The sequence below is a fragment of the Nerophis lumbriciformis genome, linkage group LG18 (assembly GCF_033978685.3).
Source record: "Nerophis lumbriciformis linkage group LG18, RoL_Nlum_v2.1, whole genome shotgun sequence".
In the NCBI taxonomy this organism is placed as follows: domain Eukaryota; kingdom Metazoa; phylum Chordata; class Actinopteri; order Syngnathiformes; family Syngnathidae; genus Nerophis; species Nerophis lumbriciformis.
In genome coordinates, this window is record NC_084565.2 from 37,915,202 (window position 1) to 37,935,423 (window position 20,222).

Below are 20,222 nucleotides of genomic sequence, written 5' to 3' on the forward strand. Positions count from 1 at the left end.
TTTTAACAAAATATGCCTAACAACGCCAATGAAATGAAATATCTGACCCTTGTGTGACGTCACGGCACATCAGAGGAAGCCCCAAATTTCCGGTGCTGATCACGTGACTGCCACTGCACTGTTGGTTAGTTGCTGAAATTAAAGTAAAAAAGGGATTTATTGCAGAAACACCCGTAGAGCATGAAGTAAAATGCTCTATTTATACGTAGACACATACCATACAGTGTTAGGAGTATGCTAAAAAAACCACATTTTAATGAATTTGAATGAAATGAAGATGTATTTGCATATCCTGTAAATAAAACCAAATATTCTGGAGTACATCGACAAATGTGTACCTAATGCGTGTGTCGATTATGTTTCCCCTGATGCCAAAACAAGTCAATAACGTCCAGTCGCGTTACAAAGTGAAAAGTGTCATGTTGAATGTATTTAGACGCTCATCTTCAACCACTCAAAGTATTGTTCCTGTTCCCTTTCCCCGCTCAGCCAATCAGCTCGCAGCTCGGTCAAGCACCGCCCACAGGCTTTGCTAAACGTCCAATCAGAGCCCCGCTCGCGTCAGACGCCATTTTGTCCGTCCATAACAGGAAACTGCTGCTGGCCAGTGGGAACCTGTTGCTTGGCAGTTCCGCGTTCATGTGCGATGGACGGGTGAGTTGTACTACCTGTTCCTTCCCACCTCAACTTTCATTTAGGACACATTTTGGAATACGGGCGAAGATACGTCGTCGAGTGGTATTTCCGCTCCGTTGTTACGTTAACCGCGTCTAATAATTGTGCTTTCGGTATTAGCTTGTGGCTAAGCTAATGGTGCTAACTCCACCTGGCCGCCCCTTTCGAAAACCCAACAAAGGTGACGTTTCTTGTCGATAAAGTGTGTATGTAATGGTGGTCATTGTTTCCGTCCTTTGGATATTATCGTGGGTTGGGCAGCAGTTGTATCTTGTTGTAAGCATTTTGATGCGCGGATGGTTGAGTTGCTTCCTAAAATGTTTCATGTTTGAGAGCTGCTGTGTGATTGTGTTCGGTTGACCCCGCCTATATGACGTCAGCACGGCATACATCTGTGTACAGCTCCACTAATGGACATTGGAGTGTTACTTTCAAAGGCAAAATTAAAGTATTGCTAGAAACATGATTTTATATGGGACTTTATTGTGTTATATGTATAGTACATGTTCCATCCATCTTATCCGAGGTCGAGTCGCGGGGGCAGCAGCCTAAGCAGGGAAGCCCAGACTTCTCTCTCCCCAGCTACTTCGTCCAGCTCCTCCCGGGGGATCCTGAGGCGTTCCCAGGCCAGCCGGGAGACATAGTCTACCCAACGTGTCCTGGGTCTTCCCCGTGGCATCCTACCGGTCGGACGTGCCCGAAACACCTCCCTAGGGAGGCGTTCTGGTGGCATCCTGACCAGATGCCCGAACCACCTCGTCAGGCTCCTCTCGATGTGGAGGAGCAGCGGCTTTAGTTTGAGGTCCTCCCGGATGACAGAGCTTCTCACCCTATCTCTAAGGGAGAGCCCCGCCACCCGGCGGAGAAAGCTCTTTTCGGCCGCCTAACCCAAAGCTCATGACCATAGGTGAGGATGGAAACGTAGATCGACCGGTAAATTCAGAGCTTTGCCTTCCGGCTCAGCACCTTCTTCACCACAACAGATCGATACAGCGTCCGCATTACTGAAGACGCCGCACCGATCCGCCTGTCTATATCACGATCCACTCTCCCCTCACTCGTGAACAAGACTCCGAGGTACCGTATTTTCCGCACCATAAGGCGCCCTGGGTTATAAGCCGCGCCTTCAATGAACGGCATATTTCAAAACTTTGTCCACCTATAAGCCGCCCCGTGTTGTAAGCCGCATCTAACTGCGCTAAAGGAATGTCAAAAAAACAGTCAGATAGGTCAGTCAAACTTTAATAATATATTAAAAACCAGCGTGATGTGGGCGCGCATGGAGTCGTATATCAACATGGACGGAGCTGCGTGAAAAAAGCCATCCGGCCTCTTCGCGTAAACTTACCTTAACCACTCGCTCATCTTTTCTTCATCCATCCATCCCTTCGAGTTAGCTTTTATGATGACGCCGGCTGGAAAGGTCTCTTTTGGCAAGGTCTTCCTTTTGAATATCACCATGGGTGGAAGTTTCTGGCCATTAGCATGGCAAGCTAGAACCACAGTGAAGGATGACTTCTCATTCCCTGTGGTGCGAATATTCACCGTACGTGCTCCCGTTGTATCCACAGTGCGGTTCACAGGAATATCAAAAGTCAGTGGAACCTCGTCCATGTTGATAATGTTCTCTGGCCGGATCTTTTTTTCAGCTATCTTGTTTTTACAATATGCACGGAAAGTAGCCAGCTTTTCTTGAAAGTCTTTAGGCAGTTGCTGTGAAATAGTAGTCCGTGTGCGGATGGAGAGATTGCGTCTTTTCATGAACCGGAAACCTGTCGTTTAGTAGGAGCCATTTTGTGGTCTTTACAGATGTAAACACACAAAGAAAATGAAACGTAATATCCGCGCGCTTCTTCTTCTTCTACGCGGGTGGGTGGTTGCTTACAGTAGAAGAAGAAGCGCTTCCTGTTCTATGGGGGCGGGTGCTTACCTTGGCGGTTGCTTGCGTAGAAGAAGAAGCACTTCCTCTTCTACGGGGAAAAAATATGGCGGCTGTTTACCGTAGTTGCGAGACCGAAACTTTATGAAAATGAATCTTAATATTAATCCATATATAAAGTGCACCGAGTTATAAGCCGCACTGTCAGCTTTTGAGTAAATTTGTGGTTTTTAGGTGCGGCTAATAGTGCGGAAAATACGGTACTTGAACTCCTCCACTTGGGGCAAGACCTACTCGCTTCACACTCGGCTGCGAAAATTAAATGTTGATCATTAAAATAAAATTAAAAAAACAGTAAATATGTTGAATGTGTAATCTACAGTTCATTAAGGTTTTAAAACACTCAATGTTTTGTTGATTATTATAAAATCGAATGAAAAGAACATGGGTGTAGTATGCAGTATGAACGCCATCCGCTGGTTGACTGTAAACATGTTAAAAAGATACTTGGTGCATACTTTGGTGCAGTTTGCTTGGCCTTCACGCTATTTCACATTGATGTTTGGTATAAAGCAGTGTTTTTCAACCTTTTTTGAGCCAAGGCACATTTTTTTTCATAGAAAAAATTTTGAGGCACACCACAAGCAGAAATCATTAAAAAACGAAACTCAGTAGCCGATATCGACAATAAAAAGTCGTTCTCGCAATTTTTGGATATGAATTTAAACCATAACCATGAATGCCTCACTATAGCTCTTGTCTCAAAGTAGGTGTACTGTCACGACCTGTCACATCACGCCTTGATTTATCTTGAGTTTTTTGCTGTTTTTCTGTGCGTAGTGTTTTAGTCCTTGTCTTGCGCTCCTATTTTGGTGTTTTTTTCCCGTTTTGTTGGTATTTTCCTGTTGCAGTTTCATGTCTTCCTTGAGCGCTATTCTCCACACCTGCTTTGTTTTCGCAATCAAGACTATTTAAGTTGTGCGGACGCTTTTCTTCTTTGTGGGGACATTGTTGATTGTCATGTCATGTTCGGCCGCTTGTACCCGTGATCTTGTCCTTTCGGTCATAACCCAAAGCTCATGACCATAGGTGAGGATGGGAACGTAGATCATCCGGTAAATTGAGAGCTTTTCCTTCCGGCTCAGCTCCTTCTTCACCACAACGGATCGATACAGCGTCCGCATTACTGAAGTACATGTTCCAAAAAGAAAAAAGCATAAAACACAGTATACATAAATATACTAAATTTAAAAAAAGGGAATAAATATTCAAAATAATCTAGTTTGGTTACGCCATCATGAGCGCAACACAAGGTTGTAAAAGTTTCAACTACAATTCTAAATAAGATGTCAAAAGCAAACTGAAATCAAATACACACAGCTTAAAGATTGATCAATACCTATTTATGATGATTTATCAAAATATAAAAGAAATATGCCTGAACAGAACGCTCATGATGGTTACACCATAAAGTAACGCTATGAATCACGTTTTCCAAGTTTTTGGGGCATTTTTATGCTATTTCCAAGCATCTCCTTTTTATTATCGTTGATTTTAAATGGTCAAACTAATGCATATTATATATGCATGCCCTAGTAAACCAAAAAAAGAAGTCATATTTATTTTGATTGTTACATTTTGAAGTACATTTGTGCAGGTGGGTGCGAATGTACACATTACCAGAGCTGTACACATCTTCATTTGCCATCCAACAAGGAACACAACCACAGATGTGTGTTGCTCTAACAAGTTACCTTACTATAAGACTATATTTCGGATTTCCGAGTGTACCCAATGCTCACTCTTTCCATTTAAAGGTTAAGATGCTGTTGCCATGGCAGCTTCGTCCTAGAGTTTTCTTCAGAAGGTTCATATTACTGTAGTGGTCGCCATGGAAACGCAGTGTCTTAAGTAGGTACATTTTATTTATAAAGCGCTTTGACAGATAAATTCACAAAGCGCTGTACAAAACATAGGTAAAGTAAAACAACAATTCAATTTATAACAGGGGCAACATCATAAAAAGGATACAAAGTGGGTTGAAAATGACAGTTAATAGGTGCATTAACTAAAAGCTTTACTAAAAAGAGAAGTTTTCAAATGTTTCTTAAAAGTGTCAACACAGGCAAGATCACAGAGGGACTGGTGCAAATTGTTCCGGAGTCCAGGAGCTATAGCCTGGAATGCCAGGCCTCCACGGGTTTTAAAACGAGTTTTCGGGATCTGTAGAAGACCCTGGCCTAAAGACCGGAGGCTGAGCACTGAAGAGTAGGGGCATATCACAAAACATAGGTAAAGTAAAACAACAATTCAATTTAAAACAGGGGCAACTTCATAAAAAAGATACAAAGTGGATTAAAAATGACAGTTAAAAGGTACATTAAGTAAAAGCTTTACTACAAAGAGAAGTTTTCAAATGTTTCTTAAAAGTGTCAACACAGGCAAGATCACGGAGGGACTGGGGCAAATTGTTCCAGAGTCCGGGAGCTATAGCCTGGAATGCCAGGCCTCCACGGGTTTTAAAACGAGCTTTCGGGATCTTTTGAAGACCGGAGGCTGCGCACTGAAGAGTAGGGGCATAGCAAGTCAGTGATGTACTCAGGGCCCCACCATGCAACTAAAATGTTAAAGTCAATGCTGAATTTAACTGGAAGCCAATATTCTGGGTGCACCGGTCAAAAGTCTGGCAGCCGCATTTTGTACCGTCTGAAGTCTCTTTAGCGTTGACTTGTTGAAGAGAGAATTGCAATAGTCAATGCGAGACGAAATGAACACATGATCCAATTTTGACAACAAATTTCTCACTTTAGAAATATTTCTGAGATGATAAAAACAGTTTTAACAGTTTAAAACAGTAGGCTTAAGTGAACAATGTCTATGAAGTTTAAATTAGTCTTGGAAAAAAGTGATGTATGTAGCTGGTAAATTTGTTTTTGAGCATTGGCGTGTCGTTGTGGTCTTGCATAATCGATTGTTTGATTGGGCCTGTAAACCGCATCACAATCATCTGCAGTTAGAATTCTTGTCAGGACCCATTGGTGCCCTAAGGGGCCTCCAGCCAGCTGTTTTACCACCAGTCATTCTGACTAGACGCCTTTCAATCCACATGGAATGCTGACATTCCACAAAAGTCGTCTTACTGTACTCCAAGCACGTGACTCCGCCCGTCATGCTTGCAGGGAATGGCTGATGTTGCTCGTAAGATGCGGGGGGTGGAGTCAAGCAAGCGTTAAGAGAACTCATTAAACAATTAATGAGACGACTGGTTTAGCTGCTTTGACTGTTTGCTACCACGGCAGCGCTAATGTTAATAAGACACCAGCTTCTTCCTTGGGAAGGCGCCACAACTTGAGTCGTACTGCTTCTAACACTTGTCCTCTTCTTAGGGGCATCCAGCATGACTGAACAACAGGATCCAAGGTAGGTACCTGGGCCTCTCGGCCTCCTCCTTCTCCTCCTCCTCCTCTTCTTCACAGAGACTCTGAGGCTTCTCAATTGTGTCCCGCAGGACGGACTCTCCACCATCTCGGAACAGATGAGAGCTTTTTCCTGTAATTAGCATCCAGGTCCGCTAGCTTCAGCTGGCGAGAAAGTCAAAACAGTAAACTTCTTAACACACACACACACACACTTTTTCAAACTAAGATCCAATTGATGGGTTAAGGGTGACAAAGCTGCTCTTTGAACCCTTCCACATTGAGCTAATTCTTAAGCGGAATATCAAACAAACATCCTCAGGTGAGGCCCTAATGGGGTCTTCAACAGTAAGTGTGCGGTTCCACACAAAGCAGGTCCAACTGTGGGCGCGGGCAGCTCATCTTTCTCTTCTTTTATTCATGAGCGTATCAGTAAGAAGATCTGAGCTGCTCGCGTTCCCTCAAGCCCGTCAAAAAAAGTTTTTTGTTTTTTTAAACGCCCGCCTTATTGTTCTTGTGGAAACTGTAGCCTCTTTCACTTAGTGGCCCGGCAGGAATCGCTGCATCTGAGCCCAAACAGTGTTTCCCATACATTTATTTATCTTTGGTTTTCCGCCATTAATACATTTAAACCGCCACAAATAGATTCGGCACCACCTGTTACGAGCATGCAACGCAAGTCAAATAAAACTTTGAATGTTGACTAAAACTCTACGTATGCCAGAAACCCCAAATCTGCTTACGTATGAAAATGTTACCGTATTTTTCGGACTATAGGGCACTGCCGATGAGCAGGTCTTTTCAGGTCTTTTTTTTTTATACAAAAGGCACATCAGATTATAAGGCGCATTAAAGGGGTCATATTATGACTTTTTTTCTAAATTTAAAACACTATCTTGTGGTCTACATAACATGTAATTAGGGGTGTAACGGAACACAACATTTTTGTTTCGGTACGTATCTCGGTTTGGGGGTCACGGTTCGGTTCATTTTTGGTACAGTAAGAAATCAACAAAATTATAAAAAAAATTTGGTTATTTATTTACCAAATTTGTAAACAATGGCATAACATACATATACACACAGGTTCCATTGCCAGGGTTAATGTGGTCAACATATATACAATAAAAACTAAAAATATGGCTCAGAATGGTTTAACAAAACTTTTCTACATATAAAGTGCTTTTTGTGATTGATTGATTGATTGATTGAGACTTTTATTAGTAGATTGCACAGTACAGTACATATTCCGTACAATTGACCACTAAATGGTAACACCCCAATACGTTTTTCAACTTGTTTAAGTCACGTTATTCAACATTAAACTGCCTCAAGTTGTTGCTCAAATTAAATAAAACGACAAAACTTTTCTTCTACATATAAAAAGTGCAACATTAAACAGTTTCAAGTCAACTCAGCCTCAGATTAACTTTTATTCCCCCCCCTCCAGCCTTTAACCCTGATGACTTTCACTCAATCTTCATGTTTCTTGCCAGAAAAATCAGTTTATCCACATTGTCTGCAGAAAGAAGAAGTGGGTCAAAATCTAGTTTTTAATGCAATATGGTCTTAAAGGGGAACATTATCACCAGACCTATGTAAGCGTCAATATATACCTTGATGTTGCAGAAAAAGACCATATATTTTTTTAACCTATTTTCGAACTCTAAATGGGTGAATTTTGGCGAATTAAACGCCTTTCTATTATAACGCTCTCGGAGCGATGACGTCACATCGGGAAGCAATCCGCCATTTTCTCAAACACCGAGTCAAATCAGCTCTGTTATTTTCCGTTTTTTCGACTGTTTTCCGTACCTTGGAGACATCATGCCTCGTCGGTGTGTTGTCGGAGGGTGTAACAACACGAACAGGGACGGATTCAAGTTGCACCAGTGGCCCAAAGATGCGAAAGTGGCAAGAAATTGGACGTTTGTTCCGCACACTTTACCGACGAAAGCTATGCTACGACAGAGATGGCAAAAATGTGTGGATATCCTGCGACACTCAAAGCAGATGCATTTCCAACTGGACTGGACAGATCAGCTTTCAGGAAAAGAGAGCGGATGAGGGTATGTCTACAGAATATATTAATTGATGAAAACTGGGCTGTCTGCACTCTCAAAGTGCATGTTGTTGCCAAATGTATTTCATATGCTGTAAACCTAGTTCATAGTTGTTAGTTTCCTTTAATGCCAAACAAACACATACCAATCGTTGGTAGAATTCGTCCTCGCTTTCTCCCGTGTCGCTGGCTGTCGTGTCGTTTTCGTCGGTTTCGCTTGCATACGGTTCAAACCGATATAGCTCAATAGCTTCAGTTTCTTCTTCAATTTCGTTTTCGCTACCTGCCTCCACACTACAACCATCCGTTTCAATACATGCGTAATCTGTTGAATCGCTTAAGCCGCTGAAATCCGAGTCTGAATCCGAGCTAATGTCGCTATAGCTTGCTGTTCTAACCGCCATGTTTGTTTGTATTGGCATCACTATGTGACGTCACAGGAAAATGGACGGGTGTATATAACGATGGTTAAAATCAGGCACTTTGAAGCTTTTTTTAGGGATATTGCGTGATGGGTAAAATTTTGAAAAAAACTTCGAAAAATAAAATAAGCCACTGGGAACTGATTTTTTAATGGTTTTAACCCTTCTGAAATTGTGATAATGTTCCCCTTTAAATCTGATGCTATAAAAACACCAACTGCATTTGTTATTGCTTTAGCCCTGCTTGACTCGCCGAGGAGAGGCTGCTTGAATGCGGGGTTTGCACCACGCTCGTCTTTCTCGTCGTTGAAGCGATGTTCACTTGGGGGTGGTGACGCTTCAAATGGGTTAGCATGTATGACGTTGCCAGAAGCATACCTTACCGCTGCTGAACAATGTCGGCAAACCGCTTTCGCTTTGTTGTCGTAGCTCGGTCGCTGCTAGCATGCCGTGTGTTGTGCCTCGGTGTGCATTGATTGCACAACGTGCGGTACGCTACTTAATATGTCCGTGTGGAAACTCGTTCGGTACACCTCCGAACCGAACCGAAACCCCCGTACCGAAATGGTTCAATACAAATACACGTACCGTTACACCCTTAGTATTTATTTTAGTTAAAAAAAAACTTGGTCAAACTATTTCAGTGTGCGTGTACTTTTTGAGCACATTCAACAATACTGCAATTACAATAATAAACGTGATAATTTTGGTCACAATAACTGTGATATGAAATGTTCATATCATTACATCCCTACTTAACAGTAACTAAACAAAACCCTTTCAAAAGATACATTCAATCAATCAATCAATCAATGTTTATTTATATAGCCCTAAATCACAAGTGTCTCAAAGGGCTGCACAAGCCACAACGACATCCTCGGTACAAAGCCCACATAAGGGCAAGGAAAAACTCACCCCAGTGGGACGTCGATGTGAATGACTATGAGAAACCTTGGAGAGGACCGCATATGTGGGTAACCCCCCCCCCCCCTCTAGGGGAGACCGAAAGCAATGGATGTCGAGTGGGTCTGACATAATATTGTGAGAGTCCAGTCCATAGTGGATCCAACATAATAAGAGTCCAGTCCATAGTGGGGCCAGCAGGACACCATCCCGAGCGGAGACGGGTCAGCAGCGCAGAGATGTTCCCAGCCGATGCACAGGCGAGCGGTCCACCCCGGGTCCCGACTCTGGACAGCCAGCACTTCATCCATGGCCACCGGACCTGTGCCCCTGATGACTTTCACTCAATCTTCATGTTTCTTGCCAGAAAAATCAGTTTATCCACATTGTCTGCAGAAAGAAGAAGTGGGTCAAAATCTAGTTTTTAATGCAATATGGTCTTAAAGGGGAACATTATCACCAGACCTATGTAAGCGTCAATATATACCTTGATGTTGCAGAAAAAGACCATATATTTTTTTAACCTATTTTCGAACTCTAAATGGGTGAATTTTGGCGAATTAAACGCCTTTCTATTATAACGCTCTCGGAGCGATGACGTCACATCGGGAAGCAATCCGCCATTTTCTCAAACACCGAGTCAAATCAGCTCTGTTATTTTCCGTTTTTTCGACTGTTTTCCGTACCTTGGAGACATCATGCCTCGTCGGTGTGTTGTCGGAGGGTGTAACAACACGAACAGGGACGGATTCAAGTTGCACCAGTGGCCCAAAGATGCGAAAGTGGCAAGAAATTGGACGTTTGTTCCGCACACTTTACCGACGAAAGCTATGCTACGACAGAGATGGCAAAAATGTGTGGATATCCTGCGACACTCAAAGCAGATGCATTTCCAACTGGACTGGACAGATCAGCTTTCAGGAAAAGAGAGCGGATGAGGGTATGTCTACAGAATATATTAATTGATGAAAACTGGGCTGTCTGCACTCTCAAAGTGCATGTTGTTGCCAAATGTATTTCATATGCTGTAAACCTAGTTCATAGTTGTTAGTTTCCTTTAATGCCAAACAAACACATACCAATCGTTGGTAGAATTCGTCCTCGCTTTCTCCCGTGTCGCTGGCTGTCGTGTCGTTTTCGTCGGTTTCGCTTGCATACGGTTCAAACCGATATAGCTCAATAGCTTCAGTTTCTTCTTCAATTTCGTTTTCGCTACCTGCCTCCACACTACAACCATCCGTTTCAATACATGCGTAATCTGTTGAATCGCTTAAGCCGCTGAAATCCGAGTCTGAATCCGAGCTAATGTCGCTATAGCTTGCTGTTCTAACCGCCATGTTTGTTTGTATTGGCATCACTATGTGACGTCACAGGAAAATGGACGGGTGTATATAACGATGGTTAAAATCAGGCACTTTGAAGCTTTTTTTAGGGATATTGCGTGATGGGTAAAATTTTGAAAAAAACTTCGAAAAATAAAATAAGCCACTGGGAACTGATTTTTTAATGGTTTTAACCCTTCTGAAATTGTGATAATGTTCCCCTTTAAATCTGATGCTATAAAAACACCAACTGCATTTGTTATTGCTTTAGCCCTGCTTGACTCGCCGAGGAGAGGCTGCTTGAATGCGGGGTTTGCACCACGCTCGTCTTTCTCGTCGTTGAAGCGATGTTCACTTGGGGGTGGTGACGCTTCAAATGGGTTAGCATGTATGACGTTGCCAGAAGCATACCTTACCGCTGCTGAACAATGTCGGCAAACCGCTTTCGCTTTGTTGTCGTAGCTCGGTCGCTGCTAGCATGCCGTGTGTTGTGCCTCGGTGTGCATTGATTGCACAACGTGCGGTACGCTACTTAATATGTCCGTGTGGAAACTCGTTCGGTACACCTCCGAACCGAACCGAAACCCCCGTACCGAAATGGTTCAATACAAATACACGTACCGTTACACCCTTAGTATTTATTTTAGTTAAAAAAAAACTTGGTCAAACTATTTCAGTGTGCGTGTACTTTTTGAGCACATTCAACAATACTGCAATTACAATAATAAACGTGATAATTTTGGTCACAATAACTGTGATATGAAATGTTCATATCATTACATCCCTACTTAACAGTAACTAAACAAAACCCTTTCAAAAGATACATTCAATCAATCAATCAATCAATGTTTATTTATATAGCCCTAAATCACAAGTGTCTCAAAGGGCTGCACAAGCCACAACGACATCCTCGGTACAAAGCCCACATAAGGGCAAGGAAAAACTCACCCCAGTGGGACGTCGATGTGAATGACTATGAGAAACCTTGGAGAGGACCGCATATGTGGGTAACCCCCCCCCCCCTCTAGGGGAGACCGAAAGCAATGGATGTCGAGTGGGTCTGACATAATATTGTGAGAGTCCAGTCCATAGTGGATCCAACATAATAAGAGTCCAGTCCATAGTGGGGCCAGCAGGACACCATCCCGAGCGGAGACGGGTCAGCAGCGCAGAGATGTTCCCAGCCGATGCACAGGCGAGCGGTCCACCCCGGGTCCCGACTCTGGACAGCCAGCACTTCATCCGTGGCTTTTGTGACCATATCTTGGTCCCAAGTCGAATGTCAAAGTTGACCAACTTCTCGATTTATGGCCACAACTTTCTACTATAGAAGTGAAAGAAACATTGACGTTACAATGACATTAACCCAATGGAGATATTTGCAATATTATAATAACTCACCAAACATTGATGTTAGGGTGACATTAACTGGATGCAAATATTAGCAATATTAAAAGTATTAGGAAATAAAGTGGAGCAAAGCAGCACTGAGGACATGCATATTGTGTCATATCTTGTAAATAAAATGGAATTGATAATGTGATGTTTGTTATAATTATTGATTATAAAATACATAATGATGAAATACAGTGATCCATTCAAGATGCCTGTTTGTTATAATTCGTGATTATAAAATTCATAATGATGAAATACAATGATGAATTCAAGATGCCGTACATAGTTGAGCCTATCTATATTATTTATTAATTGTTTTGACAAAGAAATCAAATAATGCCAATGATGATGTTGAATTATTGGATGTTTTAGATGAATTATGATGGACTGATTGTTTTCAGCTGCTCACGCTCCTCCTGGTGAGCCACTTCCTCCTCCTATGATTAAAAAGACAGGACAGCTGGGTGCTTCTTTTGTCTGTCTATCATGTTGAAGGAGTGAAACAGTTTATTTACCGCTAAATAAGTTATTTTGATTATTATGAAGTCAACCACGGAGAATATTTTATGTTTGTGAAAATAAATGATGATCATTTGGAATCTCGACATATCTCGCGAGTGCTTAAGGAATTAGTGAGTCATAAACCTCCTCCTCAGTACTACTGTGCTATCTTTTTTTTAAATTTTTTCGAACTTTCTTGAACGCAAGAGTAGCCGTAACAGTTGTGCTCAATTGTTTACTGTCCGCTATCGCCGCAATCACTTTTACACTCACCATAAATAACCAATATGTGGCGTAGTTCATAGATTATCGTATCATTGTTAAATATAGAAATAGTTAGGTAGATCAATTTGTCACACTCCTAAAAATGAGGATGGATTAATCTGCATGAACATATTGATTTTGACGGCCCAAACAACATCACAAAGATGTGTTTTGACTATAGAAATAACATTTGTGTTTTGATCTTTTTTTTAAAAATGACTGTCTTTCTTGGTAAATTATGCAAATTTGATTCTGATGTCATTCATGGACATGTGATTGCTCCTCCCAGGACGACATGTACCATGATGCATTGCCCTCCACCCTCACACAGGCTGTGAATATGTTTGGATCCTTTCCTGCAGCATGTTGACATTCGAATGTTGCAACCCTGGAAAAAAACATTTAGTGTTTGGTGTAATTCATTTTTTCTGAAAATACAATTAAGGTAAAACCATAACCGCAATAATGGTGCAATGTAACGAGACTCACCAGTCGTTCACAACTTATCATTTCAACGTACAGTAATTTATCCCTTCTAATCGATTTCAGACATGACCGCGATGAATGAATTTCCGCATAGTAGTCAGTACTTAACAAAAAATATATTTTCTTAGCTAGAGCATTAAGGACTGTTTACACCCTTTTTAAAATAAGTTTTTCAACATTATGGTAGCCCTCTAGACATGAAATAACTCCCTTTAGTCACCTTATAATCTAGAATAACGCTGCTTGAGGCTGAGCCAATCAGATAATGAACACTCTAATTAGTTTGGTCTCCTCATTGGCAAATACTACTGCAGTATTCATCTTTTTAGTCTATTTAGCCATTGTTATACTTAAAAATGCTGAATTTGGGACCAACAAATTGTAGACTATGCTTTAAAAAATGAAGAAAATATACCCAAAAGATCTGTGATGTGGTGAATATTTGGGCGCGATGGACAACTGTAGTCATTTTCTTCATGTTGTGTTTCAGAGGGGACCTGAGCATCTTTTCTCCAGTGGCCCGTGTATCATGACGACCCCAGGTTTCCTTCCCTTCTTTTTCTCCATCTGCCGTCCTGGCTAAAACCAATCTACGCCAAACTCCTCCTCCGTGTGCTCTGTAGCCAATGGCAACGACAACGACAAGTTGAAAGGTGACCTGAGAGGTCTCAGCACGCCGTCCAGAGTCGTCCACATCCGCAAACTTCCCGACGACGTCAGCGAACCTGAAGTCATCGGCCTGGGCCTTCCCTTTGGAGACATCACCAACCTGCTGCTGCTCAAATCCAAGAACCAGGTGAGTGTTGAGGACAGCATCATGTCTTGTCCTAATGAGTATGTTGTTAGAGATCAGTGCTTCTCAATAATTTTTTTGTCAACCCCCCCTTGGGGACATCTTTTTTTTTTTTTTTCACCTCCACCCCAAAATACGATTAAGGAACTTGTAAATGTTTATATATTTATGCGTACTATCCACTCTGAGTTGCTGGCACTAGCACCTACATGCATACTTGCCAACCCTCCCGGATTTTCCGGGAGACTCCCGAAATTCAGCGCCTCTCCCGAAAACCTCCCGGGACAAATTTTCTCCCGAAAATCTCCCGAAATTCAGGCGGAGCTGGAAGCCACGCCCCCTCCAGCTCCATGCGGACCTGAGTGACGTGTCGACAGCCTGTATTCACGTCCGCTTTCCCACAATATAAACAGCATGCCTGCCCAAACATGTTATAACTGTAGAATGATCGAGGGCAAGTTCTTGGTTTCTTATGTGGGTTTATTGTTAGGCAGTTTCATTAACGTCCTCCCAGCGCGGCAACAACACACAACAACAGCAGTCATGTTTTATTCTACCGTAAAGCAGTTTGTCTGCCGTAAACAGCAATGTTGTTGTAATATATTGAGTTGGAGGCAATAACCAGGCGAGGTGATGAAGTACGTCTCTTTACTGTAGACTTCAGAACAGACTCACACACTTAACGTCAGGTGCGCAACACCACTAAATCGTTGGCCAACCAAAAAGTAACCCCAGTACGCTATAGCCAACATTCACCAGGAGATGGCAACAGACAAACATAGATCACTCTATTACATTCCTCCCCTTTTAGAAATGTAGAAGTTACTGAAAATAAATAAACAACCCAACCAAAAAATGCAGCAGCTCAATTAAAAAACTGTACTTAAGCCACATTCTTTTTTCTTTTTTTTAGTACTGAACTCTTAACCCTTATTTGTAAACAATAACATGCTTATTATACAAACAGTATTTGTACACCTTTAACACAGATTTTTATACTGTCTTCAGAGATTCAGTTTTTTTGGTGGTACTCGAAACCTTTCTGGGTACCTGTGAAAGGGTGTTCAGCATGGTTAGAAAAATAGTGACAGAGAATAGAACAAGGATGGACAATTCAACCCTTAACTCAACAATGAGTAGATGAGTGTTATGTGTGTGTGTATATGTGTAAATAAATGAACACTGAAATTCAAGTATTTATTTTATTTATATATATATATATATATATATATATATATATATATATATATATATATATATATATATATATATATATATATATATATATATATATACGGTATATATATATAATACAATAAATATATATATAGCTAGAATTCACTGAAAGTCAAGTATTTCTTCTATATATATATATATATATATATATATGAAATACTTGACTTGGTGAATTCTAGCTGTAAATATACTCCTCCCCTCTTAGCCCCCCCCCCCCCCCCCCCCACACACACACACACCTCCCCAATATGAAGCATGCACATGCATGTTGTTTTTCATGCCTGCATTGGCCCCGTTTACACTGCACACCAAATGAGATTTTGTTGCCCTCAAGTGACACAGATCTGATTTTTTTTGCCAGTCTTAACGCTCCAAAGTGCTTCAAATCTGATCTTTTGGCATCAGATTCAGGCTACATCAGGAGGTAGACCTGAGTCAGATTGGAATCTGATATTTTCAAATGTGACTTCAGTCTAAACACAATGCGACCTGAATCTAATTTTTTCATCAGCTGTGGGCGAGCAGTCAGTCGTGTGTGCTGAAAAGACGCAGTCGCCAGCTGAAATTGAATCAGAACACCTGGTTTCGGTTTCTATTAAAGCCTGCCAAAATGTTGGTGCATCACTTGTCAGTAGTGCACAAATAATAGGCTACATGAAATATATGAATATATATTTTGATGCCGAAGAAATAGCAATTGTTGAAAGACCGGGATTGACGCAGTGGCGCATTTGCTTACATGTGAGTTTAAAAATAAAGCCTACGTAGATCCATGCTGATGTCCGCTTCTTTACTTATGTTATGTTATTTTCATTTATTATACGCCCCCCAACCAACTGTTACATCAGCCGGAGTAGAGAAACAAAAAAACAGAAACAGAGCCTGAGACACACAAAGGAATCTAAAATAAACATTTAAGACTCACAATGAACACATAAATCAAAAGTCATCTGCGGTAAAGAGGTGAGTTTTAAGCTGTGCTCTAAAAGAGTCCAGAGTGGTGGCAGACTTGATATTCAGAGGCAGCTTATTCCATAGCCTAGGTGCCGTCACTGAGAAAGCACGGTCTCCCTTTGTCACTAGGTTTGACCGTAGGACCTTCAGGGTCATCTGGTTGTCAGATCGAAGGCAACGACCAAGCCTGGAGCTGGTAGGTTGGTCCAGGAGATCTTTGATGTAAGCTGGGGCGAGACCATTGACAGCCATTAAAAGATTACAACCCTCCCAAATATATTACACTATATACAGGTACATCCATTCATACATTATCACTTTCATTTACTTTCACATTAAAAAAACACACATTTTCATTTTTACGACTTTTATTCATAACAATTTACAGTCTTCAATTAACCTAACATGCATATTGAACTTGAAATACTTTACTCTTCAATTTTCACTCCTTGTTTTCCGTTTAGGTGCGCTACCAGATGCACGTTTTTTTTTTTAAAGAAAGCATAGGAACGTTTTTATGATATTTTAGATGTTGAACTTATCATAGCTGATGGTAAGTAAATAATATACTATGTACAGTATATGAATTCATAGAATATATTACTTAAATTTGTTTTCATGTAAAAAAAATGTTTAACTGTTAAAAATAAACAACTTATTTTGGAAGTGTGGGGGGATTTATTTTGCCACGGCGGTGTGCCACATTTAAATACATGTAGGGGAAGCCCTGATATAATTTAACAGCAAACATGGGGAATTTAAGGCCCGTTAAGCTTTTCAATCTGGCCCGCCGGACATTCCCAAATCATTTTTTAAAAATCTTTAAGATGGAAACTGTAGCTGCCATTATGATGTGCAGTGATGTTTTCAAGTTACCGTAAGTATTGAACTAATACAAAGTAATTCAATGGTTGGAATCTGCGCTTTTGCATGATATACTAGTTACTATAGTACCGTACTTTTCGGAGTATAAGTCGCACTTGCCGAAAATGCATAATAAAGAAGGAAAAAAACATAAGTCGCACTGGAGCCTGGCCAAACTATGAAAAAAACTGCGACTTATAGTCCGAAAAATACGGTAATCTAAGTCACTGCAGCTCAGACGAGGCAGTGAGCAGTTTGGGTGGGGAGTGTTTCCAGAGCAACCTAGCTGAAATGTGGGTGTCAGGGACAGACGTGGAAGGAGATTTTTACAACAAAGTTCTAAAGCTCAGTGATACCGGTATGTATATCAGATTGTAGGTGGAGGTTTTTCTTACCCTTCGCGTTCATATTTCACTGCGTTTGTTGTAATTTTGTTGCGTTTCGCTTGATTGTAAAATATGTCGATCGAGAAGGGATGTGGCTTTCATATGTTGTCAATATTCAGTGTTTTATCGTTCATAGTCATACTTGCCAACCCTCCCGGATTTTCCGGGAGACTCCCGAAATTCAGCGCCTCTCCCGAAAACCTCCCGGGACAAATTTTCTCCCGAAAATCTCCCAAAATTCAGGCGGAGCTGGAGGCCACGCCCCCTCCAGCTCCATGCGGACCTGAGTCCGCTTTCCCACAATATAAAGAACGTCTACAGTAAAGCAGTCCGTCTGCCGTAAACAGCAATGTTGTGACACAGGACAATACTGCCTTCTAGTGCATTTGATGAAAGCACTTTTGTGCGTGCCACACAGCAATGCATAATCAGAGAGGGTGTTCAGCATGGTTAGAAAGATAGTGACAGAGAATAGAAAAAGGATGGACAATTCAACCCTTAACTCAACAATGAGTAGATGAGTGTTATGTGTGTGTATATGTGTAAATAAATGAACACTGAAATTCAAGTATTTCTTATATATATATATATATATATATATATATATATATAGCTAGAATTCACTGAAAGTCAATTATTTCTTATATGTATATATATATATATATATATATATATATGAAATACTTGACTTGGTGAATTCTAGCTGTAAATATACTCCTCCCCTCTTAACCACGCCCCCGCCCCAACCACGCCCCCTGCACCCCCCAACCACCCCCCACCTCCCGAAATTGGAGGTCTCAAGGTTGGCAAGTATGTTCATAGTCAATATTGTAAATCCCACATTCTTTATTTTCATGTACATTCTGGGGGTCTCATTCAGGAAAATATTTAAAATACCATTCCGATTTTTAAGGCGGTCTGTCAAAGTTTATAGCATTCAATAAGACATTATTGTAAGGTTTTGTTTTAGTGTTCCTAAAAATAGATATACCAGCCCCCAGACACATTTTTTTCTTAAAATTTTGCCCCCGAGTCAAAATAATTTCCCAGGCCTGCTTTAGAGGATAACTGTAGTTCATGTATCCAAGCATATTTTGGAACAAGCAATATTGATTGAGCCTGTTGATTAATTCGAGCTCAAGAATGAAAAAAGACGCTAATACTGAAAGTCCTTTGACTCTCAGGCCCCCCTTGACATCTCACCTCGCCACCCAATGGGGGCCCGCTCCACTATTTGAGAATCACTGGCAAAGTTAGAATTTAAGATCAACTAGCCTGACGAGTGAAAATATTTTGACTTGTCCTTGTGTCGTTATTTCAGGCTTTTTTAGAGATGAACTCAGTGGAAGCAGCTGATAATATGGTGACCTACTACTCGTCAATGCTGCCTTTCATCAGGAACCATCCCGTCTACGTCCAGTTCTCCAACCACAAGGAACTGAAGACGGACCACTCCCCGAACCAGGAGGTAACACAGCTGTTTGCATTTATTAGCGGCCGTTGACACGCACTCAAAGAAAATCCTCCTCTTGTTCTCCCCACCTCAGAGGGCTCAGGCGGCTCTTCGAGCCTTCAGCACATCCATTGTGGACCTGTCTGCAGTGCAACCTAGTGCCGTGCTGCGTGTGGTGGTGGAGAACCTGCTGTATCCTGTCAGTCTTGACGCCCTATGTCAGGTGCGTAGCAGCTGGCTTAGCTTAGCGTACCAAAATGTGGGGCGGTATAGCTCGGTTGGTAGAGCGGCCGTGCCAGCAACTTGAGGGTTACAGGTTCGATCCCCGCTTCCGCCATCCTAGTCACTGCCGTTGTGTCCTTGGGCAAGACACTTTACCCACCTGCTCCCAGTGCCACCCACACTGCTTAGATATTGGGTTTCACAATGTAAAGCGCTTTGAGTCACTTGAGAAAAAGCGCTATATAAAATGTATTTCACTTCACTTCAAAATATATTTCGATGCTTTTTCATTATTTTCAATACTTTTCAAAGTAAAGGACAAAAAAATAAAATTGACTTTAACAGGAAATTTAATGATACATTAAACATGTGTTTCTATTTGCACTCAAAGAATATTAGAATACTGAAATAAAATGGCATTAAATGATACATATTAGACCAGGGGTGCTCACACTTTTTCTGCATGCGAGCTACTTTTCAATTGATCAAGTCGTGGGGATCTACCTCATTCATATATATAATTTATATTTACTTATTTATGAAACATATGTTTTTGTTAACAAGTTAAAGGTGTTTAATGAAAATACAAGTATGTTTAATACATATAGTTAATATTGTTAATAAATTAAAGGTGTTTAATGAAAATACAAGTATGTTTAACACATATAGTTAATGTTGTTAATAAGTTAAAGGTGTTTAAAGATAATGCAAACATGTTTAACACATATAGTTAATATTGTTAACAAGTTAAAGATGTTAAGTGATAACGCAAGCATGTTTAACACATATAGTTAATATTGTTAATAAATTAAAGGTGTTTAATGATAATACAAGAATGTTTAACACATAGTTAATATTGTTAACAAGTTAAAGGTGTTTAAAGACAATACAAGCATGTTTAACACATATAGTTAATATTGTTAATAAGTTAAAAGTGTTTAGAGATAATACAAGCATAATTAACACATATAGATTCCTTTCTTTCATGA

General features: G+C 40.9%; 1 protein-coding gene across 6 annotated transcripts in view; it reads left to right on the top strand.

Moving 5' to 3' along the window:
• The first annotated feature begins 566 nt into the window (after positions 1 to 566).
• ptbp1b (polypyrimidine tract binding protein 1b) overlaps positions 567 to 20,222 on the top strand; it is a 32,675-nt gene continuing 13,019 nt past the window's right edge. The window contains exons 1-7 of one of the 6 annotated variants that reach the window (XM_061978326.2): positions 567 to 654; positions 5,941 to 5,974; positions 6,063 to 6,155; positions 13,816 to 13,867; positions 13,949 to 14,121; positions 18,880 to 19,026; positions 19,106 to 19,234. In XM_061978326.2, the coding sequence (XP_061834310.1) occupies positions 13,855 to 13,867; positions 13,949 to 14,121; positions 18,880 to 19,026; positions 19,106 to 19,234 (462 nt within the window). In that variant the 5' untranslated portion in view covers positions 567 to 654; positions 5,941 to 5,974; positions 6,063 to 6,155; positions 13,816 to 13,854. The remainder of the gene's footprint in view (positions 655 to 5,940; positions 5,975 to 6,062; positions 6,156 to 13,815; positions 13,868 to 13,948; positions 14,122 to 18,879; positions 19,027 to 19,105; positions 19,235 to 20,222) is intronic. The other 5 variants (XM_061978320.2, XM_061978324.2, XM_061978323.2 and 2 more) reach the window with 5 other exon arrangements.